We start from the raw sequence: 27,513 nt of genomic DNA on the forward strand, positions 1-27,513 counted from the left end.
GGCTTAAATCTGTAATGGAATTGTACATTAAGCAACCAATTTCGGCCTAGAAAGGGTTTGAAGGCAATTAATAAAACGAACCACTCCGCATTGAAGAACTAAAGTTAAGTTAACTAAACAGAAATCGCAACAACAAAATATGTAAAAAAGTATATTCCTTAACAACTAGACTTTACAACTGTGTGCTGCTACTATCCAACTGTTACATTAAAAGGTACAACAAGAATACAGTCCTTTGCATTTTTAACAGTCATCCACCGTCCGAACTTATAGTCCCTACTAACAGCCACAACAAGACTTTGTCCATCGCTTGCAAACGATAGCGCATTAATAACACCTTGAACTCGGATTTTCAGAATTTCCTTTGATTTTTTGAAGTTATCTTCCAGTTTCCAGAGTCGTACGTAACCATCATATGACCCAGATGCTACTAGGTCAGTGTTCACTAAGGCTGCTATCGCAGTTATCCATCTCGGCTGGTTGTTGAATAAATCTTTTCCATGTGCTGATTCGATGATTTGCAATGGTTTTTTACGCATAAAACTCCACACGCATATCTGGCCATCGTCCCCTCCTGAGAAAAAGTGTTCTTCATTAATGAATCTCACATGATCAATATTTCCCATGTGTCCATTGTAGATTAGTTGGGTTTCCTCGATGATTTTCCAAATTCTCAAGTCTCGCGCTCCTGATGTAACCACTCGGTCCTTATGAAGGCTATCGACTGCTGATACAGAGTCTTGATGCCCAAACAATGTCTCTACATAGGCCATTTCATCCAAATTCCACACTTTCACACTCTTATCCTTGCTGCAGGAGTACAAGGTGTGGGATTCCTTTTTGAAACTCAGCCCGAGAATAGCCTTTTTATGTCCGGTGAGTGTTTTAATGTGCTTCAGGGTATCGGGGTTCCAAATGTTAATATTTCCAGCCTGATCTCCCACTGATAAATATTTGCTGTCTGTTGATATTGCCAAGCTGAAAATGCCACTGGAATGACCTATTGTTTCATCACCACTGTTGCGAACAAACGGCAGCAAACCAACCCTGCGACAGTCACTTAACGAGTACTTTACCACTACTCCATTTAAGCTTCCACTAAAAAGAAACTTGTTATCATTAGATATGCATATACAAGTTAGGCCATTTCTCTGCTGTTTGCACTTAAGCGTCCTGATGTTATCCACGTTAATTTCACTGTAATTATCTGCAACTTTTAAGCGCAGCTTTCCAGTTTCCTTTAGATAGTCTTCTTTCAGCCTTTTTGAGATTACTCTTTCATCAATTTCTTCCCTTTCAAGGCGAGCCTTTTCTTCCCGTTTGATTTCCTCGAGAAACAATTTAGCTAAACGCACCTTCTTGTCCTGGGCCGTCTCGTTCTCGTCCTCCGATGACGATAAATTCAAGTTTTCATCCTCCTGCATGCCCTCATCTTCGCTGCTCGTAATTTCTTCATTTCTCGATTTCTTGGGCTCAATTTTTCGTTTTTTGGCTTTTCGATTATCGGGCTGTCCCCTTTTAACTCCGTTGAACGGTTTCTTTTTTATGAAAAACGACATTTTAGCACAGTTTGAAGAAATAATACACGTGGGACCGCGAAACCGATAAACGCTTCTCCGACTAGGCTCAGTGAAATCAGGTTATGTCCGTTTCAAGATCACTCATCTTCTTGCGTGACGAGAATGAAACACTTGGCACCATCAGAACGTTTTGAGTTTGGAGCCACAGATTAACAAACTATCTGTTTTGAGCTATCTATCTGTCAGACAAGTTGGGTTAGGGACAGTTAGGGAATATTTAATAAAAAATCTCCAGCGAATTTTCCATTAATAAAGTGTTCCATAGCTGATAAGCAAATGGTAATGGATTCCTGCCTTCTATTAGACCTTAGTGCACATGTTCCTTTTTAGGATGTTTTATCAAGACCGGCTGAGGAGTTTGAGAATGATCAAAGTGTCGAAGCTTTGTGGGCTATGAGAGCCTACGAACATGCCGAAATATACTTTAATGTAGGTGGTTTACACACAAGGGCATTTGGGAGCTAAATAGCAAATTTCAGATTTTGTGCTCAGTTGACCCGAAGATTCTAAGACTAACACCTGAAGACGATCTCATATACAGACTGTTTAGGGAGGAGTTTCCCAAACTTGATGTCCAGCTTATCATTGAGCAGGAGCTGAAAAGCACCAAGGAAAAAGCTAAATGGCGACCGTTTTGCGAGAAGTTCAAAACCATAGTTGAAGGTACTCGCTACCTGTGATTTTAATCGAATGAAAGCCAAAATTTCGTGTTTAGATTACAGCTATGGTACTCTACTCAGATCTGATGCACTGAAAGACTATAGTGAAGAAAACACTATTCTCGTAACGCGAATTCAGTTTTATGCCGTTGAAATAGCGAGGAACAGGGAAGGAGTTAATGATGTTTTGCGGGCGAAATTTCTGCCACAACCTCAAAGCGACGATTCAAATGAATCCGATCACAGCTAGTGATCAACCAGCAATGATATTTACTAGTACAGAAGGCTAATACATCTCACAACAGTAAATGTACTACCTTTTACTTAAATTAACCATTTACCTTTTTTAACAATCCCGCTACTAGTTGATCTAAAGTATAACTGTCTTAGTTATGTCTTTGCCACCGCTCTGGGGAAGCGAGAAATTCAGGAAAAGTGTTATTAATAAGCTGTAAGCAAGTAAAACGCATTGGCCATTTACATGTATATTTAAATAACGTTGTAGAAATAGTGAGCTGGAGCATTGTTCTCTGAGCGCAAAAAATGCTGGGCAGGGCATCGAAAATGCGGTTTTTGAAAAAACACAGTCAAAAAAACAATACTTGGGATATGTGGCAAAAATTATTTTAAGAGTGCGTAATATGGGTGAGGAACAAGTGCATAGTGTGTTTATCTTGCTTATAGACGTCTTGATTTTAGTGCATATTGATGATGCTTGGCTGGCAAACTGCGTAAGTTAAACTGGAGCTTTAATTTAATTAATTCCAAGTAGTTTCGGCTTTTATTTCCGAAAATAATGGATTTCAACTTTATCCAGGTCAAAACCATTTTGAGTAAGCCACCCCCAAGGTTGCGTAGAGTGCTTCGGCCAGAAGAATTCGCAAAATATAACAAGGAAATGATGAAACTGCGAACTCAATTACAAGCAGAAGAAATCCTTAAAACCAAAGACAGAAAGTAATAAACAGATGTTTGTAAATACAACARAATTTGTGAATTTGAGACGCAATTAATTAGCAAGGAATAATGACTTTTTCYTGTAAAAAAAGCGCGGGGTTGGAAAAATTAATAATTTGCTTCATTATTTTTTTCTGGGGAATSAAAACTGTTCCCAATTTTATATTTTCTAATGAAAAATTAGTACTTTAGTCCTCTATCYAGCAGTCTGTAATTGAGCCTTGCAGCTCTAACGGTTCTCGAAATATGCGAAACAAGTTCAGAGCGGGCTTCGAAAAATGGATAATTTTTTAGTTARTTTTATCTCTTGCGTCTAATAAATCTCTAAATATATAAGGAATAATAAAACGCGGATTTGGTAAAGTAGAAAATKTTATCACTACATTTTTCTGAGGATTTGAAATCGTTCCCAATTTGATATTTAATACGGAAAATTGCACACTTAAGTTTTCTGTGCAGCAGCTTCTTTCCACGCTAACGGTTCTCTTAATATCCGAAAAAAATAACCGCGCGGGTTTGAGAAGAGAATAATTTTATAAATTGGCTTTTTAGTTCGACTAAGCTGAAAAACGCTCTGTGATTGCTAATTTACGTGAAAGTTGCGTGTTTAAATTCTCCATTTAGTAGTTTTCAATTAAGTACGCTTTTTTGTTAAGACGAATCCCAGATAATTGAACAAAATTAAGGGCCGTTTAGAAAAGAATAATTTTCCTTCCTTAATTTTTGTCTGGGGTCAGTCACGGCTTGGCCATGGAATCGAGCATAATGTTTCTATCATAGACAAAATAAAACATTTTCATCTTTATTCTTATTTTATTTTCTGTATGGTTTCTTTCTCTTTGAACTGTCAAAAATTGCGTTTTGACAATCCACAATTCCCATTGCTTGTAATCGATCCACAAATAGAGGGACGGAGACAAGATAACTTGCTTCCGCTACATGTACGCAAGCTCAAACATCAATATAGCGCATATAAGCCAACCTGACTCGTTGTTTAAATGACATGCGCAATTGAGTTTGAGGTTACGTCAATCAAAACAAACTTCTATTTACCAAAACGGGCAACTATAAGAGTTATTATATTATATTCACTGTCTCTACGTAAACATCCATGATACAAAGAACATATATTCCTTGTATCATGGTAAACATCCGTATGATTGAATGAATATGATCTGAATGGTTTGGCTAGGATCACACGCAACGTTTTAACTTACTATCCTCTAATAATGCAATAAACAATCAAAAAATTAATTATTCGGACTGCACCTAGCCCCTGACAATCCACAAAACATGAATCGTTTGGCAAAAACAATAAATGAATGATCTATAAATCCGCCCATTTTATTGAAAAAATTATAGAACTTTAATGACAGACGCTTGCTTTGCTAGTAGCGCATATAAGCCAACCGGACTCATTCTTCTTCAACTTCTATTTACCAAAACGGGTAACTAGAAAAGAGTTGTTATTATTATTATTATATATATTATTTTCGAAAACTCGAATGTTACTCGTAACAAATAAATGTTTACAGCGCTTTTTTCAATTTGAAAATGCCGCGCGTAGAGCACACGCCAGGGTAGCCAACTTTTCAAACGCGTATTACCATACAAGTCATTTAAAAATACCGTATTTTACCGTACCAGAGATTTTGAACCAGAAAGACAAGAAAAGATCTTCAATCAGAGCTTCAATCTGGGATGAGGACATGGCTGGCGACCAACAAAAATCTAAAACTCACTTGCACATGTCATTTAAACAACGAGTCAGGTTGGCTTACATGCGCTAGTGCTTTGCTTAACGTAACGTCAAACTCACTCGCGCATGTCATTTAAACAGCGAGTCAGGTTGGCTTATATGCGCTAGTAAACATCAAGCGTCACTGTCAACCATACAAAAAGCTCATGAACAAAACTAGTCTTGCTTTATTTTTAAGTGTAGACCTCGAGACTTACTTTTCTTTGCCTTATTGTTTCAGTAACAGCGATATGAGTAAAAATTGAACCACCTGTGTAGCTTCTCGGTTTCAATATTTTCGTCATTTCATTGCTTTTATCTTTGCGGGTTTTGGTTGATAGCAATCCTCGCTTATTAGCATGGACGATCCAGGGCGTATGATGAGCCATACTGGGGCTGGATTAATGCCCCCGCAAGCCTATGGAATGACCAACCAGGGTATGTTCATTAGTTAGTACAGCTAGAATGATTTGGAGTTATGGTAAGACCTTGAAGCCCCCTCAGGATTTCGACATTTCTCCTGGAATTTGGGGACTCAAATTCATTCAACAGCTTACTTGCTGATCGTTCTATTAATTAGAAACTTATAACAGGCGATACCCCATCAGGTGGAGAGAATGAACCTCGAAAGCAAGACATCGGGGAGATTTTGCAGCAAATCATGAACATCACTGACCAGAGCCTTGACGAAGCCCAAGCCAGAAAACATACATTGAACTGCCACAGAATGAAGCCGGCGCTGTTTTCAGTCCTATGTGAAATCAAGGAAAAAACGGTTTTGTCTCTGAGAAATACTCAAGAGGAGGAACCCCCAGATCCGCAATTGATGAGGTCAGGGAGCAGACTTTGGGGTCCCACATTCACTAAAATGGTCAAGTTTTAGATTGGATAACATGCTAATAGCCGAAGGTGTAGCTGGCCCCGAAAAGGGTGGTGGAGCTGGAGCTGCAGCATCAGGATCAGCTGCAGCTCAAGCTGGACAACCAGATAATGCTATTGAGCATTCAGATTATAGAGCGAAGCTGGCACAGATTAGACAGATATACCATCAGGAACTGGAAAAATATGAACAGGTTATTTTGAGCACTCGCTGTATTTGGCAGTAACTAAATAAGTACAATTTGGACAGGCTTGCAATGAATTCACCACGCATGTAATGAATCTGCTACGTGAGCAGTCACGAACTCGGCCGATTACTCCCAAGGAAATCGAGCGAATGGTACAGATTATTCATAAAAAATTCAGTTCAATTCAAATGCAGCTGAAGCAGTCCACTTGCGAGGCCGTAATGATATTAAGGTAACTGCCAATATTAAGCAATCACGCAGCATTAACTCATTCCTTTGTCTTTAGGTCTAGGTTTTTGGATGCCAGACGCAAGAGGCGGAACTTCAGTAAACAGGCATCAGAAATTCTGAACGAGTACTTTTACTCTCATTTGAGCAATCCGTACCCGAGTGAAGAGGCCAAAGAAGAATTGGCACGGAAATGTGGAATCACCGTCAGTCAGGTCTCTAATTGGTTTGGCAACAAGAGAATCCGGTAAGTTTTCAATCTGCTCCTATGTATGTGTGTAACTACGATAAATTTGCATATGGAAAACTCCCTCGTTTGTTGACAACTATATGCGATATACAGTGTGAGCGATTTGAGAAGGGTATTTGCGTAGATTTTCTTCCTCATTGTAAAGTGAAAAACACTTTAGAAGATAGAAGAAAGCCAACATTTTTCGTTTTATAACTGGTTTTAGGCCGTTTATACACGCCAATCAGTTTAGTATTTTTAAAATGTTTCCATATTTTCTAAAAGTTTTTCTATGCTCTGTGATTTCTATTTTTTTTAGTTCGAATAAACTTTTTCTGTCATAATATCAGTTTTCCATATGCAGCTAAACTGCTCAACAAAATGAACACATCCAAATTTTTCTTAACTTTGGAAGTTGATAAAATATGACTGCTTAGAGCCATTTGGTTTCTGTTTGAACCGCTATCTAGCACTATTTGTGTTTTGCTAGTCAGTATGTTAATAAAAATTGAGCATCTCTGATAAATTTTTCAGAGGGTGACAAATAAAAAATTGCAAAATTTCGGACAGTTCTACATGCTCCTGGTTGGATAAAGAAGGTTTTTTTTGATCCCGACACTAAAACTTTAAAGATAAACCAAGTAGCTCGAAACTAGGCATGGGTACCTCAGTTGCGCTGCAGTCACCCATTTGTTGCGGGAACACATTTTGCGTCACGTTTTTCGAAAATTAATTTCTCAGAACAGAAACGAAAAATACTCTTCAAGTTGAGAGTTGTGCGTTCGGTAAATAATAGTGCGCTCTAAATGTCGTCAAAATTCTTTCACAGCTTTAAAAGTCCTCAAATCGCATAAATGGACGCTTTCACGCAACTGCATACTCTCCATTAAAAAATTCCAACTTCCAAAGTAAAGCCAGCAGAAACTTGAAACATTGAGATTATGTAGGAAGCGTTTTTTTTTTAATGAAATGTTGGCGTGAAATGTTGCACCTAAATGTCTGATATTCAAATTTCGTGTGACTTTTGTGACAAATCCACCAGAGTTTACTCACGCACGTTAGCTCACTACTGTGAACACTGTAGCTCAAATGGTTCTTGAGCAACATAAAAAAAGGTGGTGTCATGTTTCAGTCGATTTCGCAATTAAAAAAAAAACAGACAAAACTAAAACTTGACTTTTTTTAGCAAAAAAACATAAAACTCGAACCCATATTTGCATATCCGAAACGGTTCTTTGGAGACAAGCTGCAGATGAGCTTGATGTTAAAAGACAAAGCCTTCCAAAATATTCCCAGTCAAAAAATTTCTTGTGAAGGTATCAATGGTTTAATCGGAACCCAATCCACACTCTCAAACGTCGGAAAACTGAATTCAGTTCGAACTAATATATTTACAGATTAGAAATCATTCTTACCAGCTTTTTGCAAACTGGCGCCCCGTCCTCCATTTTCTACCCATTAATCCTCAAGTTCACTATCAGAAACTACTGCAACTGCCGTAAGGGCGACAATAAATCTATATTTTCCATCTAATAATGCGATTATCACCCAGTTTTGTCCACTGTCGGTAGCAAACTGAACATTCATACACTTTTTCGATAAAAAGGCACCGAACTACCGAATAAACATGATTATTTAATCATTTAATTGTTGGCCCTTTGGATGATTCATGCTTTACTTCGCAGTTCGATTTGTTTGTTTATGGTTGGCATTTTTGTAGAAAGTGACTGTTCGCGTGGTAATATTTCCAGAGGCAAATTTCGCGTTCCCACTTAACGAAAGTTCCGAGTTCCTTCATCCTTTCGCTAATTTAATGTTAAGTTTAGAGCCATTTATATTGGTCTGAATTTCACTCAGCTGCAATGCACAACGCCAAAACTAAAATTAATAACCAATCGAACAGATTTTGTTTTTGTTTGTGGAAACTACCTAAAGCATAATTTTTTTTGCAAAAACCAAGCCTTAATGGGAAAAAATTGGCCTAAACAATGCTTGCAATCAATTCGCTCGCAGCAGTCACAATTAATCCAGTTCCAAAACTAGTCCAAATTTGTCAGTGTAATGTTGATTTTGTTGAGAAGTTTACTTGAATTCTACGTTAATTTATGTGACTTAAAAATGTTCCTTCAAATTGCTGAGCCAATAAGTCTGACATAGCTAGTAATCTCAAAATATGAACATTTTTGAAAATATTTAGGTAAATTTTCTTTGTTAGGTACAAGCGGAACACAGGTAGGTATGTTCCAATGCAGACAATTCGAACTCTCTAAACAAACTCTTTTTTAAAAACAGCCACAGTTTTTAAGATGTGATGTTTGTTCATGTTGTGTCATGTACAGAAAATGGTGATTGTTCCTCGACTGGAACGAGTAGGATTGAGAAGGAGCAGTTTTCAAAAAATGCGATAGTTCCGTAGAGCGAAATGAATTCGACTCCATTCTGCTCTATCCATAAAGGGATCCGCCAGGAACAAAACCTGCTTAAAAAGAGACAACTAGACATTTCGAATTTTCTCCCCCAGGTACAAAAAGAACATAGGAAAAGCCCAGGAGGAGGCAAACCTTTACGCGGCGAAGAAAGCAGCTGGGGCTTCGCCGTATTCGGGTACTCCTACCCCAATGATGTCTCCAGCGCCGCCCCAAGACTCGATGGGTTACTCAATGGGTTCAGCCTATGATCAAGGCTCAGCTTATGATGCCAGCAGCTGTGGGTACGATCCTATGCACGGACAGGAGCTGTCTCCATAAGTTTGACTTATTAAGTAGGTGAAGGCTTACATAAAGAACAAAGTTTACTGAATTAACTTAATATTCAGTAGTCTTTGTCAATCTGCTCATTTATCTGATCAGCATGCATTATCGTGGATGAATTTACTTCGCTCTTAAGACAATCTGCACGTTTCATAAAATTTGTTTTTGTTCCTCTTCACTTAACAAAATTGCATGTAAAATTCGATTTTTTAAGTAAGTAGTGTTAGCGAGATGCTTTTAGGTATAGGCCATCAACAATTCTGAGTTCTAAGGAAGCCGAATTTCTCTCAAATAGCTTCGAGTAGTATACTGTTCGCGGTAGTTATTATATTTCCGTTCAATTACAGATCTTTAGACAGCCTCTATCCCAAATTGGAGCACTAAAATGGAAATAAGTCCGGTACTCGCTCAATTTCAATGCTTTTAACCTAATCATCACAGTTTTTTTATTTGAGGTTGAAAGCAAAATGAAATTCCGTTGAGTTATATTTATGTATACTAAAAGCCCATGTATACCTACTAGTTTTAACATGTGCATTATTTCGATTTCTTTAACACTGTATAGTTAGGCGAGTGTCGAGTTCAGGCCTCACTGTCTAGATGTTTCAGCAGATTTTAAGGTACTATGCGTATAATTAAATAGCATACTATGCATAATAACATTGTTTCCTATGCAAGATCATATTTTTTTTGTAGGGTAGGATAAATATTATTTCAAGGTGCAATCTTATTGTTTTTAGTAAGTTAAGACGCTTTTTAAGTAAGGATTTGTAGTGGGAAAAACTAATTATTTTTACGTAAGTTTGTCAGTGTCAGAAATAAAGACATTAAACGAGTCTAATGGGTTTTAATAACCAATTTATTCATTATAAACACGCTTGAAATATATTAATCTAAATTAAAATCATAAAACATAACATGTAACTGAACTGGACTGTTTCCGTGCTTCAGAATACATTAAATGAACTGATCAATTCCTTGTTTTTGGTTCTGGACCGATTATCGTCCCTGATATTAATATTGTATTTGGTTTTATCTCTGTAAAAAAGCTCAACTACTTTTTTTATTCTCCAAACTACCCCGACACACATATACGCTAACGTTTCTCAAATAAGTCGTCAACATCGTGATGACTTTTTCATTAATTAACTCGTCGTGATAAGAACTTGAATTCACCCACTGGGTGGCAATGTAGTCGAATCTATTCTCGCGAAATCCGTCGTTCTTTTTGTTAATATTTTGAATACATTTATACAAACTCTTAAAACTTAGCTCTGACGAATTGGTTTCTCTAACAATACAACCGCATAAGCCCCATTCTTGAGAATTATCTTCAAAGTAGACGATGTCCCCTAGCGCTTTCGGCTTGCACTTTCTGAACTCTGGCAAATATTTGCTTTTTTCGGATAAGTTGCGCATTATTTCGTCTTCATCGCCCTTGCATGTGGTAAAATACAGTATTATCGTGTTACATTCGATTTCTGTTATATGGGAATTTCGAGTAACCAGTGGGGATTTCGTAGGCTTTTTCTCTTGATCGTGATCATCCTGAAAGGATTAAAAGAAAATGAATTACAGCTAATTTACGGTTTACGAGCAAGTAGTATTAGTGCATTGTTAACGTCTAAAATATATTTGACTATGGAGACTACTAAATAATAATCTACTTAACAGGAGTTGTAAAAGCTAGGGTAAACGGAAGTACACAATTAAATAGAATTTAAAAAAATTGTAAAATATGAAGTTAATTTGAAAACTAAACAACGACAAAAGTTATTGGTTTTTGCAATTGCAGCGGTATAACTTTTAACTTAAAAATAAATCCAAAACGGCAAGCTTTACTAATTTAGTTATTGTTTAGGGGTGATTATTTCAATCGCTTGTTTTTATTAGATTTCTTGCTTTTAGGGTTATCATCTGATGCACGGGTTTGTAGGGGTTTCTTCAATTTTCCGTGATTCTAAAAAACATCAATGCAACTCCAGTAACAATCCAATAACACCTACATGCAAAACTGTTCATTTGAAGCCAATGGCAAGTTTAATTTACCTGTTGGAAATTGCATACTGTTATCTCAACATCGACATTTTCAAACAGGGTAATAAGCATAGATTTTACTTTGTCCCATTCCAGCCTATCCAGTCCGCATCCGATTCTGGGTATAGCGATCTTTTCCACCTAAAGATTATCATATTTTTGACCGCATCTTCCCAGATTTATGGACTTACTTTATTCTCCTTCACATGGTCTCTCATCTTACACAAGGACTTCCACAAGGTGAAATAAGTCGGTTTTCCAGTAGATTCTTTTTTGGTGACCAGGTAATACACAAACCTCTTGTTCTTTTCATCATAGAACGTTGCTAAGCCGCCTTGCTTGGCTCTCTGGTCAAACAACTCCGGTAGGTTTTTAAATTCGCGTCTGATAACAAAAATAATTAGTAACTAATAAATCTGATCTAATATTGGGTAAGTTTAAATTACTTGAAAGAAACAGCTATTCCACTACCCATTCTCAAATCTTCAGCAACGCAGTGGGCCAGTGAATATTCCTTTGGTTGCTCAAACAAATCGCCGAATATTTCGTGCACTACTTTATCTTGAGAGCTGTTTATCGAGCGCCATTTCGCTTTCCAATAATCGAACAACGCGTCTCCTTCCATTTTTTCCTTGTCCGATTCCGCACATGCACTGGTAGACCTAGGATAACAACATATACAACAAGAAGATTATTTTTTAAACCTTATATTACCATCTCGTCTTATTGCGAGTCTTTTCGAGAGATCTGTCTCGTTCCAGATACGAAGAGGAATGCCTACTTCTAAATTTTTCGTTTTTGGATTCTGTAATGCTCCGATCGTTACTTCGTAAGGGGAATGAAGAGCTCTCTGCTCTGGTAAAATTGTCTTTTTTGCGTTCTTTTTCTCGACCACTAAAAGTGTTTGTCAAAGACGCGCCTGCATTTCGCTCGACTTCCTTTGGATATTCCGATAAATCTTTTTGAGGACTTACCCCTAAAGTTTTACATGTAGTAGTAGGAGTAGAGTTAGAATTCTGTGTATGCCAATCGTCCTCAATATTTTCTGTATTAGGACCAGGATAGCGGTCGCATGCATGATTGCTGACAACTTTATCTGAATCAGACCTCTGCTTCTTAGAAGCGTGTGTCTTTTTTATTAGCGTTTGTGGATTTTCCATATGATCTTCATTTTTTGGCCCCTTTTCCATTCTGCGTGGAGGTTGTGGCAGTACGAATTCAAGCCTATTATCACCGCTTTGGTCTTTGCTAATTTCTCTACGTCGCCAATTTTCTGTTTTTTTGTTGTAAAAGGTTTGGCTCTTTTCAGAACTATTCCCTGATTTTCCTCGATTCTTTGTAACGTAACCCGAATCTCTTTTCTTTTCTTCATAACCAGCATCGCGTCTCCTATCGAATCTGTTTCCATCTGATGAATAATTTGTGTCCGTTTCCTTGATCTTTGGTTCATCAATCTCTAGATGTAGACTTGGATTTACTGCAGCACTTGGGGCATTCATAACGGGTTGAGATGGAACATTGTCATGCATGTGTTGGCTGTTTACTCGTGGCCAAGAATCTGAAACAGCCAAATGGTTAACGAAATTCTCCATCTCTAATAAACTAACTTGGATACCATTTGATTTTGGTACAAATTCATGAGCACTTGGATTCAAGTGGGTAGAATTCTTCGCACGTGATGCGGATTTGTTCAGCACATCACTGTAAGACTTTCTCATTTTGAGTAAATTCACCTGAAAGTAGGTGATATCACTTGATAAAGCAGTTCGATAACAGTCAAGCTATACATATACATAAAGTCATTTCACAACTGTTGTCGAGCCAAATTTTAATGCAATTCGTCAAATTTGAACGCAAAATATGTATATTATAAGATTATTGGCGTTCGATAAGAAAATGCAGTGTGAGGAGTTTTACGATTTTATTGATACCACAATTTAGCAGAAGAATTATATAGAAAATTATTTTAGGTTTGCGTGTTCAACTGTCCCAAAACAACTTTTCAACCGCTAAAACTAAAAAAAATATGTGGAATTCACGCTCGGAGTAGGCACAATCCATGGACAACTGAAAGACTTAGCGGGGTATTTCAGACTGCAAAATCGCAGTTTTCCGTAAATAACAAGGTTTCGCACAGAAGTTTCACTCTTCTTCAATTTGCCTCGTTCCATACGCGGGTCTCAGTAGTTGGAAGTGCTAAAAATTCTTCATTGCTTTTTGGTAAGGAGAATAAACGAGTTTCTCTACGAGCGATTGATTTTTCGATGACTAAATTTGTTCGCTTATTACGCAATCGGAGGATTTGGAGCACGCAAAAAGTTTTGTGAGTGAAGACAACTCGAAGAATGTAGCTTTCGGCGGACAATTACAAAAAATATTTTATATATTTTCTAAAACAATCAATAGACCGATCAACAGAAGTTTCCACAAAACTAGGTATTAATCAGTTAGCCATGACTAGTATGAATCAACGGCCCATTTAAACTAGGTATTAATCAGTTAGCCATGACTAGTATGAATCAACGGCCCATTTAAGTCCCACAGTCTCTTGTGTATTATGTGGCTATGTGGCACTGTAATCTGTTGAAATAGTGCTCGATAAGCATTTCAGTCTCAATGGCTGACTATTGAACTTTGAGTCAGTCGGTCAATATGTACAATTTCAAAAACGAGTTGAGTATTTTACCCAACCTTTGCCAATTAGTTTTAATCCTGATCCTACAGTTTCTAGGGCCCCCTACATTAGCAGAGCATATGAAATCAATGGCGATATCTTTATAAATTCTGCAGTGATTAAGATAGCTGATGAATGGGCCTAATGCAAGCTCAAAGATAAGAAAATGGAAATGTCTAGCTGCAAATAGCCAACTTACCTTTTATAAGTAGAATATATTGGCAAATCTAACTCCGAATAACGTATTTTATCACTGAAGATAACCGCTGTTTTAAGGGCGTGCTCGATAAACTACGTAATGAAACAGCTTCGTATTAAAGAACTTTTCAGAGTACGGTGATCTCTACAAACATAACCTTTGAATAACGTTACTGGTTGGTGATTACCACCGTTGCCACTATTCATCGACCAAAAAGTTATGGCCTGTAATTGTTTGATTATCTTTCTTACTCACAAGCGCCCACTATTTCTATTTAATAAAATTTCCAAATCGCCAGTAGTATACCACAACTCTCCCTATTCACTGTCCCTACATATTTAATCAACAATAATTAATTAACTGCAAACAATAATTAACACACTGTTGCCAAAGTTGGCGTTAAAGTCCCGAAAACAATGCAGGATTATTTGTTTATGTAATACGACAAAGTTCAATGGGGTCAATCGGGCAAGTGCTGCCCCCATTGTCAGGTCGGCCTTTCTGGCATAAGCCGGAGCTGTCAGTGTCACAGTTTGGACTCGCCCATTGTTTAAGTTTATGGTACCTGTGCAGATTGTTAGCGATTTGTTGCTATATTGTGATAATTATTTAGTTGATACGTGGTGCTTTATTGAATTATGCAAATCTAGTGGCTGATAATCAGTGAGACTACACGTGAGCGACGAGGGGCTGCCACTGGCTGATAAAAAATGGGTAAGTTGAAGGGTTACATGGGTACCGGCGCTCATTCAATGTCCAACTACACTTTGCCGTTGACAACAAACTAGTTTCTAACATGCTATTTATCACACTGATTAACTTGTGTGGTTTTACAATGATTCGGCACATTTTTCCATAGGGGAACTTGAATTATTTGCCAGCCACTCACTCAGCATATCTCCAGACATTAATTAGCAATAATTGCTGGATGGGAAACAGTATGCAAAGCCCTACAGCCATTTGCCGTATTATTTATACAATTTGGATAGCGACCGAGCTGTGACAGCGGTGGTTTCATTAAGGAAACAACCAACTTGCTAGCGCCAGCTGTATGTACTTTACTTTGGTCTGTTCAGAGCTTCTTCTTGAAGAAACAGTTGTTTCCGTTACTTAAAATCCTCTTCAGTTGGTCGCCAGTTAATCTATCAGTCACACTATTTAATTAAGAGGCATGACAACAGTTTTGCTCCATTTGATTTCCACTCGAATATTGATTAAACTTACTGCCAGGACTCATTAAGGAACTAATTTGTTTTTCTGGTATTTCGTTATCTATTTAGATTAGTTTAGTGTCTAAGGGTTTAATGAAAGAGATAAGGTATTTCCACTGCTGGGCATTTAGTTTGCAGTCTAAAAACCCTCAAAAAACAACTTTCTTTTGTTAAGTTATAAAACCGATAGTGTGAAGTGACTAACAACACCTCACTGCTTCCTCGATACATAAGTTACAATGCTTTCAGTGCAAGGCTGATTGGACTTAATAGTCGGAAAAGTGTTTGTAAGCTTTTAAGCACAGCTGTTAAGATTCCTACGGGGCAAAAAACTCGCATAGACCTTACAGTTTGGACCARAAGATAACTCACMTAACTCACGTTCGATTTGAAACAGAGCTTTTAAATGTTGCMATTTTTTGCTTATTTCAAAGAGAATTTGCCGAGCTGTTTTGATTTAAAAAGAAAATAGCGTATCGAACTAGGGTTTTCACCGGAAATGTCCAACTTGTAAGAGATTGAAGTAAACACGTCGCTCTTCCCCCTAAAGRGTGATGATGATGTGATCCAAAGTTTAACACATAGGWACTWGAACGTTTTCACCTATACCTGGGAAACGATAGAAAATATCGCGATAATCATTMGGACTGTTTCGATAGGGGAGCTTGAGGACTGTCTTATCCTAAATAGGCTTTATMAAAAATTCCCAATCTTTGAAGAGATGGAAGCAAAAATTWMAAAATTTAAGGGCCCGCCAAGGTTAAAACCGCTTATATCTTTRAAGTGGTTGAAAATATCCAGWTAGCCATTCGGAGCTTTTGATAGCATGTTTCGCGAACTTTCGTTTGCAACTTGGATTTTATCATGAATTTTTGTATTCTTTCCAAGTTATAAGCAAAAACACGCAAAAGGAAAAAAAATGTCGAGAGCTTATCATTCGGAAAATCTGGGACAGTATCTCATAGTCATAAAATCCATTTCGATAGGGTGTTTCGAAGGTTATCGTCTCCCTTATCAGGGGCGAAATAAAGTTCCTACCCTCCATAAATCAAACTTTCAGTTACTTAATACCTTCTTGAGTATTTTCACTTATCTGAAATTAGCGCAATAATCATTATAACGTTTTTAGTAGAACTATTTAAAAAAACTATTCAGAAATCGTTCGAAATATTCCAATTTCTGACTTTCACCTTTTTTATCCATTTTCTTCTATTCATTATTTACCATTTTAAAGCGTTTTATACTGGAAATTGAAATGCATAACTCAATTAATATGGACGGTGGTTAATAGCATGAACCCAATTTAATGTGTAGTCGCTCATTAACATTAATGAGTTTTACCTAATTGGATACGTAAAGCTCTTAGTAAATGGCATTTTGAAATTTACTATTCTATAAGTTACATATGTTAAGGTAAAGGCGAATGGTATGGTCCAACGAGTTGGAATGTGCAATTTCTACAGAAACATCGTTTCGGTTAATTCAAATGGAAAATTTCTATTTAAGCGGAAAATGCTCCTCCTTCGTTCGCCTTTGCCCCCTAATAAAGTATTAAATCGAGAGCAAAGCGGGGCAATTAAGAAACTTCGGTGAATGCATTTAAATCCATCAATAATTGCAACCTCTGACCTACATTTGGGTGTAGAACAATTCATGTTCCTTGTAGCGATCCTGTGCCAACTTTATTGTTTTACTGATCGTTTCAATTTTAAGCCATATGCTTTTGATAAACATTTTTAAGGTAAATACGATGCTTTCATAATCCCATCCTTCAAGTTGCCCACCCAATTTTCTGTCGGATGATGATGTAAGTTGCAGAGCGGTTCAGTGTGCCAACTCGTTGGTTCAGGTGCAGTCGTAATCGGTACTTCAAGGTGTGTTGTTTTTGCGCTTTCTGGGTAAATTCGCTGTAATAATGTTGGGTCGAGTGCGCTAGTGTTTGTTGCTTTGCTCACTTGAAAATTCTACACAGCCTTTGCTAGTGCTCAATTTCCTGGGCTTTTAATCTATCTCCAACACTCCAGTGAGGCCAAATTCGGAACGAATAGTGTTAACATTAATTATAACTCTACTGATAAAAGTAATTGTAAATATTTAATTTTAACGTAGAGATTACTGGGCGAATGGTAGAGAAGTTAAGTGCGCATTTGTGATGCTAATTTTTGTTAAGTATATGCGGTCGATGCAAGATATCACACTATTCACATATTAATTGCTTTTTTGTGTGATGATGATGATGGGAGTATATTGTTGAAGCGTTTTTCATTAATGATCATCTGTTTCGTCACCCAAAAAGGTAAATTATTCCGAGCGCTGGTGCATGGAACGGTGTTAAAAACGAGACCCAGTTTAAGAATAAAAATTCTGTTCTCGTACAAGGACATGTGTAGAAAATTGAGTGACGCAAGAATATAAATAGCAAATTTGGACATTTAGAAACCAACTCAACTGTATACTCGAGCTTGTTTGTTTGGTAATTAAATTGAAAAAATGACGAATACGAAAAAGGCTGCTACGGGCAATGGCAAGGCGAGTTCGCAACAGTTCATTGAATTAGAACAGTCGAAACAACTACCCGATCAGCCAAAGACAAAACTATCCAGACTAGAGAAAAAGCGCATACGCGAAGAGCTAAGGTTTCAAAAGAAAATTAAAAAAGGTACATTTTATCCCCCGTTTTTTTGCCACACCCACACCTCTAAACCATCTGTTGCAAACGACTGTTTTTTTGCAGGCAAAACATACTGCCAGGCTTGCAAGAAAAAATGCTCGGGCGAAGTCCTTCGCGTTCAAGACAAGTACTTCCATACGGGCTGCTTCAAGTGCAAAGCGTGCGGCTCCTCGCTGGCCCAAGGGGGCTTTTTCAGCAAAGATGGGGCCTATTATTGTACCGCCGACTACCAAAGAAATTTCGGAACCAAGTGTGCTTCATGTGGGGACTATGTTGAAGGAGAAGTGAGCGAACAGGACGCAGGAGTTTAGTTGTTAATATGTGATAAATTCCTTGATTCCAGGTAGTGACTGCTCTAGGAAAGACTTACCATCAGAAGTGCTTTACGTGCGCCAGATGTAGGCAGCCGTTCCCTTCGGGCGAAAAAGTGACTTACACGGGAAAAGAGGTGCTTTGTCAGCGATGTGTCCAGATTCCCATTAGAAACGCCACTCCAAAGACAAGCCCGACTACCACTGCGAGTCCTCTACCAAATGGTAAGCAAAGAAATCCAATAATTAATTGCCTAGTTGATGAATGGCTATTTGTTTTTTAGAATGTGCCGGATGTCGGGAGGATTTGAAAGAAGGGCAGGTCTTGGTTGCGCTGGACAAAAGCTGGCATATTTGGTGCTTCAAGTGCCATTCCTGCGGAACAGTTTTGCATGGCGAATACATGGGAAAGGATGGAGTGCCGTATTGTGAACGGGACTACCAAAAGCAGTTCGGTGTTAAGTGCGCTTATTGTAATCGGTATATCAGCGGCAAAGTGTTGCAGGTAATTAAAGCAATCTAGTCTCTGAATTAATATAATTAACTGATAAAATATTTCCCTTAATAATACACCAGTTGATATGAGTAAACGGCTAAAAATAAACAAATTAACGATGTGGACCCATGTAATGTGAATTTAAAACTTTACAAGGTGAATGATGTCATCCATTAATTTAATTTAAGACTGGCATTATGCTAATTGATATCATCGGGTTCGAAGATTAAAAATTCATAATGTGTCACTAGGTACTCTACTTTAAATGTTTTTTAATTAGTACTTTTACCGGGTGGAAGTGAGGAATTTGAGTGTCATCGACATCGGTTTGAACCCAAATTTTTTCGTAGGCCGGGGACAATCATCATTTCCATCCTACTTGCGCTAGATGCTCCAAATGCGGCGACCCATTTGGCGATGGCGAAGAAATGTACTTGCAGGTAATGGGAATCAGTGGGTCTAGTATGCGGTTGAGATATTGTCGGTGTTTATACAGGGAGGCGCAGTGTGGCATCCAAGATGCGGCCCTGGACCTCAACCGGAGGATGGAAGAATCCTGAACGGACCGGAAAATGGCAACATTACGGACACGGATGTTAGCACTAAGGAATTTGACCGGCATAGTACGAGTGGTGCTAGTGAATTACAAGTAAGAACTTGCTTTGCAGTGGTTTTCCGAATGATTTCAGTTATTTCTTGTGTGTTTTATGTCCTGAGGACTCAAGCATTTTCACGCAGTTCTTTACATGTACTTGTTTGTTTTAGTGGTGTTGATACTGTTGCTCAATTGCCATCTAATCGGCGGGTTTAAAGATTACAGTAATTTTACTATTATCATCAAACAGATTTTTATTATTTTATTGGCATCAGTTGTTACAATGCCTATTTAAATTCTTATTTTAGCTGCTTTTTTCAATGCTATATCGGCTGTAGCTTTTCCGCGGTTTGGACAGAATCTTCACCCAAAGGGTTTTATTTTCGAATCGCTGTTGAGTGCAGCCGGTTTTTTTATATCTTTTTTGGTCACTCGCTGAACATTTATCTGCATAACGTTTTTCCAGCTTGGCAATTTTATTTTTTTGCATGTTTTTCTTGCAGTTTTCCATGAGATCACGCACCCCTAGTTTGAACGGCTCCTTGTACAGCCCTACAAGCATGCATAGGAAGGTTTGTTTTTATTTTGCTTTTTCTATTGTTTTTAGTATTAGGTTGATAAACATAAAATGCTCGACTATTTCGGCGCTTTGGATATTGCGCTTCAACTAGTGGTTTTTCCTTTTGTATTCGAGTACGCAAAAATCGCTCGGTATAAAAGCGATTGATAGCTTGCTTATGGAAGCAAAGGAATGGAACGATAGGGATTATGGAAGGAAACAAATCACTGATTGARTCAAATATGMATTTTTATACARCGCGATCCTCAGATGCTTATTGTTCTATGGAATTATGATTAGGCATTTATTGTCTCTATTTATCAATTAGAATACGTTTCGGTGTATTTTTCCACCATCATCAGTTTTTATGTGTAGCGTTGTTGCTGCTTTAAGCCTTGGTATACATTTGCTTAAAGCAGCAACCGCGCTACACATAAAAACTGATGATGGTGGAAAAATACACCGAAACGTATTTTAATTGATAAATAGACAATAAATGACTGAAACCCAGGAATTAATTTTGATTTGGAATTGAAACACTGTCAGGAAAGTATATATTATAATTAGCTCAGGCKGTTTTTCTTWRGAAAGCAACTGATTTTTCGGTTATTKGAGTTTCAAAAACTAMAWTTTGTKAATGTTCTGGAACACTTCCGTTTAGTGTCGAGYTATTATAGTTTGCYATYTTTGAGGAAAATTTGTAAMCTTTTCGCCATAAACATGTCAGCCTGTTTGTACTTGTATGTACATATMAGTAAAAGTTTCATATAGAATTTTTRATAATTTTTTAGCACTACAGCCATACSACCTATCGTACACCTTCCCCAGGCCTCATCTTGCGCGAATATAATAAATCTGGAACGTTAGCAGACGATATTTCCCGAATTTACACCTACAGCTACTTGACCGACGAGCCCACATTGGGATATTTAAAGAAACCAATCGATCCTTACGACAAGCCGCCAACTTCGCCTCACTTCCACCGGCCGACTTGTGAGTGGATTTGGTTGATTTGTGGGCGGGTTTGTAAAATTGGCTGCTTGAACTTTAGCTCAAAACTCGTTGCGATCCTCAACTGGAGCGGGAGGGAAGCGCTACGGATCGAGGTCCGCAATGAAAGTTCTCGTGGACTCGATTCGCAGCGAAACCCCCAGACCGAAATCGCCCCACATGAACAACGAGGAGCCGATTGAGTTGAGCCATTATCCGGGGGCAAAACCGCCACAGCCTGGCGAGCCTTTGAAGATCGAAAGGGACGACTTTCCGGCTCCCCCGTATCCCTATACTGATCCAGGTAAGGGGCTGGATTTAGGGGGCATATTGGGGAGTTAATGATGGATTTTTAGAGCGGCGAAAACGGTGGTCGGATTCCTATAAAGGTGTGCCGGAGTCGGATGACGAGGTGGTTGATGGAATGAGCGAGCTGGATGTTAACGACAGCAAGCTGAAGAAGGAAGAGGAGGAACTAAGCAAGATGGGCAGCGGCATAGGGCAGGTGTTTTTGAAGAACGTGAAGGAAAGGGAGAAGTTCAAGCAGTGGAAGGCGTTCAACTTAGATCCGAGAAATGCCTCTAGGTAAGAACTCGGGGTTTTGTCTGTTGGTTCAACACTGATACAGGGAACTCTTGTGATTTTCCAGAACCCCATCGGCTAATAAGGAGCCAGTTTATAGGCTGCGCTACGACAACCCGATTGGCGCTAGCCCTTCGCGCAACTTGGATCATTCCCGGCCTTTCGACGAAGACGACTTTGACCGCTCATTGAGTTGTCGGTCTTCATCAATGAGCCGACCGAGCGGATGGAACTACAACGGTAAGTGCGCCCAATTCATCAGAACCGAGTAGGAAAATTTAATCGATTGAATTAATTATTTCTCGAACTGGCGAAAAATATCAACCATAGTAGGCAGTTCTAAAACGGTTTCTACTATTAGATATAAGCTCTATTTGAATTTCTAGCTTCTGTTGGCCTTAAAATAATTGTAAAGGTGAGGCATGTTCTTCATTTTTGGATGGTTAAACGTTCAATGTGCATGCATTCTTTACCAATTTAAACTATTTAGTTTTTGCTTGATGTCTACTATTTTTTTTTTGATTAAGTTTTTTTTGCATGAATTTGTTTCTTAATTTCCCATTCAGTTGCCTTCTACTTTATTTTTGCAACTTTATTTTGTGTGCCCGTATAGTAGTGTCGTCATTAAGACTGGTACCCAGGCCTGGTTACGGATTGCGAGCCAATACCTTGCCAAGCGGAAATGGATACGTAAGTACTTTATAATTGGGTGAAAATGTGCGATTTTGCTGCAACTTCTTCATGTGTGAGGCAGAGAAATTCTCAGATAGATGGGCATTCTTCGCGCTAGCATTCAATGCTTTTAAACGGATGCCCTCTGTTTGAAGGGTTTTCGGTGAAGTGAATGCGTGAACGATTGTGCTAGAGTTTAAGATTGATCACAGCGCAAGGTAATGAAATTAACACTGACCCCATATGACTAAGATAACATGGTTGTTTGGGATTCACTCCACTTGTAATGAAATGCTGTGTTTTCTTGTCAGTTGTGAGTGCCCTGAGACACATTCCAAAGCCCGGCTACGGTTTGGCTCCCCGATCTCATACTTTTTCATCGTCAGCCGGTAGCTACTCTCATATCCCTGTAAGTTCCCCCATCAGATTGTGTGATTAGTTTTCGATTTTTTTAACACATTGTTGTGTGGACTTTGTTGTGTCGTGTTTTATTCCACTTCGCAATTTTTCTTGATGAAACTTAACATTACATAGTGGACAATGTCCCTAATGTTGGCTTTCATCGCTTATCACCTTAGGATTATTGTTGCGAGTAACGAACTAAACTATTTTTTTGGTAACTAATTCGTTTTATTCTGTTTGGGTGATATGAACGCATGTATGTTTTTAGTGGGTTTTGATCAAGTTTTAGTTTTGTTTAGGATGCATGTTTCATAGTTTATATGATATCAAAGTGTTTGTCTTGTACATGGTGGTTCAAGTTAAGTGAACAGTTCAAGTCATTATGAATTTAATGCGCCATTAAAGTGGGTATTTTGTGGACTGTGGACTTAATTTGAAACTCCTTGTTTTATGAGTCGCTTTCTGTGAAACTGTTCAACTAAACGGGAAAACCACTCATTCCGAATCAGAATCAAATTTAAACCGACTTTGAACGTGGGAGTTCGAAGTAATTTCATTTCAATAGATGTACGATGGCAAAATTTCCAAGGTTCTGATTTCACTAGCGTTTTTCCAGATAGCAATTTCAAAGAAAACGGCTCATATGCATATTGAGGCAGCGATTCTCTGTACGATCAAAATCACTTCTTTTGCTCACCATGGCGGAAGCCTGTCCTGTTCTTGCTATGCGAAAAAGATTAGCAGCCCCTTCCATTTCTGCACATTTTCTCTTCATCCATCAACATCACTAGCTAGTTTAACATTTGAACTCTAAATATACGACTTGTAGCTGAATGTGATTTAAATGAAAAGAAATTAGTTTGCATTTTGATTATTTTCTGTTTGTTCGGGTTTGTCTCGTAAATCACTACAGAGGCAGTTGTTTAAATCAATTACAAAACAACTGTTTCAGTATACGTTCGTGCAATAAGCGAATGTTTAGTAGACTTTTTAAGTGCAACAGTCAGTCGTGAAAGTTAAGTGAAAGTGCACGCTGTTGCATTTAATAATGGGATGTAGAATTAGTGAGGTAATTGATACTAAATGTCTATCCACAGGGTGACTATTCATATACTGGAATGGGTGTAAAAACCCACAGCACCGATTTTAGCTCAGGAAAATCAGATAGTGAGTATTTACCACTGCTTTGTTTATTGCTTATTACATATGTTAGTTTAATTTTTTTTTGAAATCGTCCAATTTTTGGTTATTGAACGGAGGATGAGGACAACTTTTCCCATGTAAATTTTTTACTATCTGTAAGATTCATCGAACTGAATATGATTTTTGGGTAGTGGATTAGGGCAGATGGTAATGACTTAATTGTTTCTGAAGAAACGGATTTTCTTGCTAGTTACGGGTCAGCTTTTGCATGAACTGACATTAAACCTGAAAATTTTCCACGTAAATTTGGTTGGGTGCAAACCGATCATGCACATCATAGTTATGTGTACAAGAGCTTAAGGTTGGAGTATAGCACGGTCGCTTAGCACTCTATCGCTATATTTTCGACAACAGCCACACACTTTACATCCTTTAAAGTTTGCAGGAAGTTTCGGAAATATACCGACAAATTTAGGAGTAGAAAGGGGCAGAAGGGTAATTACTTTCACGACTACCGAGTGTGATGCTTTTACGCCATTGTCTGACCAGGTCTTAAAGATGCCCAGTTTGGTTTGCGATAACTTGTAGAAATGCCACTAAAATCAGCTGAATTGTTTCTGATATATTAATGCGAAACTGTTTCGAACAGCGCTGCCTCTTTGGTCGTATTGAGCAAAAAACTATCGTTTTATGTTTTTTAAAAGAAAGCCTCGCTATATTGAACGTGGAAAGTAGAAGTTTCCATACAGTGAGGAAGTCTGAGTTAGAAAAATCCCTTAATCCGAAGTTCAGGGAGTTGTTTTTCTGGAAAAATTCCTGCATGGTTCGGTTCGTATTATTATCGATTTTTTACCTTTCATTCTATCACAAAAATCTTCAAACCCTTTCTATATTTACGATAAACCCCTTAAAAATCTAATCGATGATCGTTAATGAACCGCAATGTGAACACTTGATTTTTTGTTGTTTTCGGCCCTAACAAGAACGAAATTTAAATAAATTCGTTTTAATCTCACCCCAATTGTATTTCCCTTGGTCGTCGATTTAAGTAAAATGGTTTATAAAGCAATTTTCTTCTATACTGTTGCGTAAAAAGCGTTTTAATTGCATTTGCTTGCAACCCAAATAAACAAGTTTTTTCAATCCAACTATATCACAGCCCGAGTTCTTGCCTGAAATGACTCCTATTAATCGACGACATAATACTAAAACTGCTGCTTTTTTTCTTCAGTTTCAACTGGATCCATCACGGATGTCGAAACGCGAATGGTATGTAAATAATGCTTGTTCTGTGTTTCTGTAGAATCCACTAATATCATCCTAGTTCAGGCATGCCGTAGTACTTTTGGGCTTTTGCTTCCTTACCTAACAGTAGGTGCTTCATACATTGCCACTGTTGAAGGAAAACTATTCATTTATTTCTCTAACTCACAGTAGTGTTATAAAACCATATTTGAAAAGTTTTCCTTGATCAAACCGGCTTATAGGCGCGAATAAAGGTACGCAAATGTTCATTGATCATTCATCACAGTAAAACATTGAAAATCTAGGTATGGTCTAGCAGGTAAAGTATGCAAACATGTGTTAGATCATGTCTTGGCTTAACGCATTAAATCACTTGGTAAATAAAACAGCTTTTGTGTACAAAAAATTTGGATGTAGAGTAAATTGCAAAAATCTGTTCAACTAGCATTCGGAGCTGGGTCCAGTGTCGTACGCAGTGGGGCGTTACGGGGCCCCAGGCGGGTACAGCTCTCAAGTGAGAAGAAGCCTACCGAATATGGCGCATCAAATGTTGATAAACGAACCGGCCAAAATCTACCCCTATCATCTACTGGTTATCACAAACTATCGACTGCCAGCCGATGTTGATAGATTAAACCTAGAGGTTTGTGCTCAAGGTTTACTCGCTTCTTTACCTTTATTTTTACGTGTATTTTTCAGCGTCATCTATCAGATCAGGAATTTGAGGCAATATTCCAGGTGGGCAGGCACGACTTTTACCGGCTACCTCAGTGGCGTCGAAGCGAATTGAAGCGGCGAGCGCGACTTTTTTAACTTATTCAAAGGCCCTTACGGGACAGTGGCTGCTTGGTCCACATCTCTATTCTTCAGGTTTTCATCTTGTTTGTTGGAATAGAGCAAACACGATCAGAAACGCGTCTAGTAACTGCAAGCAACCAATCCGTTTCTAGTTTCGTGCTAGATTCGCTTGAAATTGAGTTGAAGTTCAAATTTCCATTTTCTTCGCCAGTTCGGCTCTTCCACAATTCGCACTTGCAATGGTAGTTTACTGCTATTTTATACCTGCTACTTCGCATACTATTCTGAGACGTTCCTCTGTTTTTATTTATTTTGATAAATGCTTGCCAATTCCAATGCCAACAGCTCACAAAACTGCTAAAATAGAGAAATTTCTGGACAATACCATACATCTTTCCATATCGGAAAATTCCAAATCACTGGATTGAAAAATGTTTTAATGCATTTAGTGCAAGTCTGAAAAATACATCATATTTCTTGTGATACAAATTATGGGATCGGTCATTTGTTCACTTCATCCATCACGTAATTAAAAAAACAGTAGACGTTAGATATGTAGGCTTTTCTAAGTGGGCTGAAATTAATTCCCTTTTCCGTTATGTAGGTATGTTCATTTATATTAGATTTATAGTCTGCTCGCCTGCGATAAGTATAAAGTGCATTTATATCTACTTAAAAGCTTCGGATGGCTCCTCATTTCGGGACCAACATTGTCGTGCTTTCACACAATTCAGTTTTGTTGCTTCAATGTGTGGATTTTGGCGTGTTTTTACATTTCCAAGCCCAACTTGTTCCTCCCAGTTTGTCTATTTTCATATATAATTAGGTAATTTATATTTGCCATTACAATTAAAACATGTTCGACCTTTATTTAGTCATACATTTTCTTATAAGGGTAGCTACATAGATAATACAATAATTATTGCTTACAATAATTGTATAAAGAAAATGATAAAAAATTTTAGTAGCTAACCATTTTTGTATGACTTCAATTAGTAAAGATATCTAATCGTTTATTATGTACAGATGAAGAGTTCGAGAAGAAATATTTAAAGATAACTTCAATTTGAGATTTTAAGACAGCTATGGTCTCTCTAAGGGGGTTGTTTCTGTTTCAGGGGCTAATAAATCATTCTCAAGCCATAAAAATGTTAATTTTTTCAAATGCAAAAAATATTGATTCAATAAGGTCACTTTCTTAGAGAGACGCCCGGTATTACTGTTAGACATCTATTAAAAAAAACATTACGATATTTTTCTAGATTGTAAGTTTACTGTAGTCGTTATGATATTTTATTTGTTTAATGTAAGGTAATACTTGGTAGTTCTAGTTTAACTGCTTTATAGAGTGCTTTATATGGGCTAGTCTTCAGAATCAATGGGTAACTTTAGAGCCAAGTATTCAAAAGGCAACTATTAATAATTATGGTATAAATTGCATAATATATTGAAGAGATTTATTAGATGATTTGTTTCCTTTTTAATGGCTGACCAATGCGATTGATTCCCTTTTTGCAATTTGGCTTTAAAGTGCTTTTTAGTGCTCTTCAGAGGCTTATATTTTTATATCTTTTTAAAACGATGCACATAGAAGGGAGTTTTCGGTGCTTCATATGTGTTCATCCATGATAATAATTGATATTCGCAGACACTAAGGACCGTAGCTGCATTGATGGGCTTTATGGCATATTGATAGTTGTTACCTTACATTTGGGATTAT

At 37.8% G+C, this 27,513-nt stretch overlaps 6 protein-coding genes across 27 annotated transcripts; 4 read left to right on the forward strand and 2 right to left on the reverse strand.

The window, feature by feature from the left end:
• Window positions 1–138: 138 nt before the first annotated feature.
• Window positions 139–1,674, reverse strand: LOC109546279 (U3 small nucleolar RNA-interacting protein 2). The gene has a single exon (XM_019917202.2). The coding sequence runs from the start codon at window positions 1,557–1,559 to the stop codon at window positions 192–194; it is 1,368 nt and encodes a 455-aa protein (XP_019772761.1). The 5' UTR covers window positions 1,560–1,674; the 3' UTR covers window positions 139–191.
• Window positions 1,675–1,746: 72 nt separating this feature from the next.
• LOC109546280 (protein PBDC1) lies at window positions 1,747–2,548 on the forward strand. The gene is made up of 4 exons (XM_019917203.2): window positions 1,747–1,859; window positions 1,911–2,009; window positions 2,060–2,243; window positions 2,296–2,548. Exons 1-4 carry the CDS (start codon window positions 1,857–1,859, stop codon window positions 2,487–2,489), a joined length of 480 nt encoding a protein of 159 aa, XP_019772762.1. The 5' UTR covers window positions 1,747–1,856; the 3' UTR covers window positions 2,490–2,548.
• A 58-nt stretch (window positions 2,549–2,606) lies between these two features.
• LOC109546281 lies at window positions 2,607–3,238 on the forward strand. The gene is made up of 4 exons (XM_019917205.2): window positions 2,607–2,690; window positions 2,745–2,884; window positions 2,939–2,970; window positions 3,057–3,238. Exons 1-4 carry the CDS (start codon window positions 2,632–2,634, stop codon window positions 3,198–3,200), a joined length of 375 nt encoding a protein of 124 aa, XP_019772764.1. The 5' UTR covers window positions 2,607–2,631; the 3' UTR covers window positions 3,201–3,238.
• Window positions 3,239–5,036: 1,798 nt separating this feature from the next.
• On the forward strand, window positions 5,037–10,044 carry LOC109546235 (homeobox protein extradenticle). 6 transcript variants are annotated; one of them, XM_019917124.2, is made up of 8 exons: window positions 5,038–5,372; window positions 5,528–5,765; window positions 5,818–6,007; window positions 6,064–6,233; window positions 6,288–6,476; window positions 8,674–8,694; window positions 8,980–9,219; window positions 9,556–10,044. In XM_019917124.2, exons 1-7 carry the CDS (start codon window positions 5,294–5,296, stop codon window positions 9,203–9,205), a joined length of 1,113 nt encoding a protein of 370 aa, XP_019772683.1. In that variant the 5' UTR covers window positions 5,038–5,293; the 3' UTR covers window positions 9,206–9,219; window positions 9,556–10,044. The 6 variants fall into 6 exon arrangements, with proteins under 6 accessions (XP_019772682.1, XP_019772684.1, XP_019772683.1 ...); XM_019917123.2 differs by having other exon boundaries at window positions 5,037–5,372; window positions 8,980–10,044; XM_019917125.2 differs by having other exon boundaries at window positions 5,037–5,372; window positions 5,543–5,765; window positions 8,980–10,044.
• Window positions 10,041–14,327, reverse strand: LOC109546234 (THO complex subunit 2). Of its 2 annotated transcripts, none has more exons than XM_019917121.2 (7): window positions 14,119–14,319; window positions 12,861–12,978; window positions 11,960–12,803; window positions 11,692–11,907; window positions 11,437–11,629; window positions 11,258–11,386; window positions 10,041–10,756 (listed from the first exon to the last, which is right to left on the reverse strand). In XM_019917121.2, the coding sequence occupies exons 2-7, from the start codon at window positions 12,961–12,963 to the stop codon at window positions 10,259–10,261; spliced, it is 1,983 nt and encodes a 660-aa protein (XP_019772680.2). In that variant the 5' UTR covers window positions 12,964–12,978; window positions 14,119–14,319; the 3' UTR covers window positions 10,041–10,258. The 2 variants fall into 2 exon arrangements, with proteins under 2 accessions (XP_019772680.2, XP_019772681.2); XM_019917122.2 differs by lacking the exon at window positions 10,041–10,756 and adding an exon at window positions 10,821–11,168 and having other exon boundaries at window positions 14,119–14,327.
• A 239-nt stretch (window positions 14,328–14,566) lies between these two features.
• On the forward strand, window positions 14,567–27,256 carry LOC109546233 (actin-binding LIM protein 3). 16 transcript variants are annotated; one of them, XM_048668486.1, is made up of 17 exons: window positions 17,136–17,203; window positions 17,766–17,988; window positions 18,064–18,284; window positions 18,344–18,536; window positions 18,596–18,816; window positions 19,158–19,247; window positions 19,304–19,456; window positions 19,906–19,974; window positions 20,753–20,954; window positions 21,013–21,255; window positions 21,308–21,536; window positions 21,601–21,773; window positions 22,517–22,614; window positions 23,705–23,774; window positions 24,982–25,019; window positions 25,441–25,638; window positions 25,695–27,256. In XM_048668486.1, exons 2-17 carry the CDS (start codon window positions 17,820–17,822, stop codon window positions 25,806–25,808), a joined length of 2,481 nt encoding a protein of 826 aa, XP_048524443.1. In that variant the 5' UTR covers window positions 17,136–17,203; window positions 17,766–17,819; the 3' UTR covers window positions 25,809–27,256. The 16 variants fall into 16 exon arrangements, with proteins under 16 accessions (XP_048524448.1, XP_048524443.1, XP_048524449.1 ...); XM_048668482.1 differs by having other exon boundaries at window positions 17,143–17,625; XM_048668481.1 differs by having other exon boundaries at window positions 17,143–17,409; window positions 17,626–17,988.
• Window positions 27,257–27,513: the final 257 nt, after the last annotated feature.

Source organism: Dendroctonus ponderosae, unplaced genomic scaffold (genome assembly GCF_020466585.1).
Source record: "Dendroctonus ponderosae isolate FM_Combo_2020 unplaced genomic scaffold, Dpon_F_20191213v2 Dpon_F_20191213_7, whole genome shotgun sequence".
Lineage (NCBI taxonomy): Eukaryota > Metazoa > Arthropoda > Insecta > Coleoptera > Curculionidae > Dendroctonus > Dendroctonus ponderosae.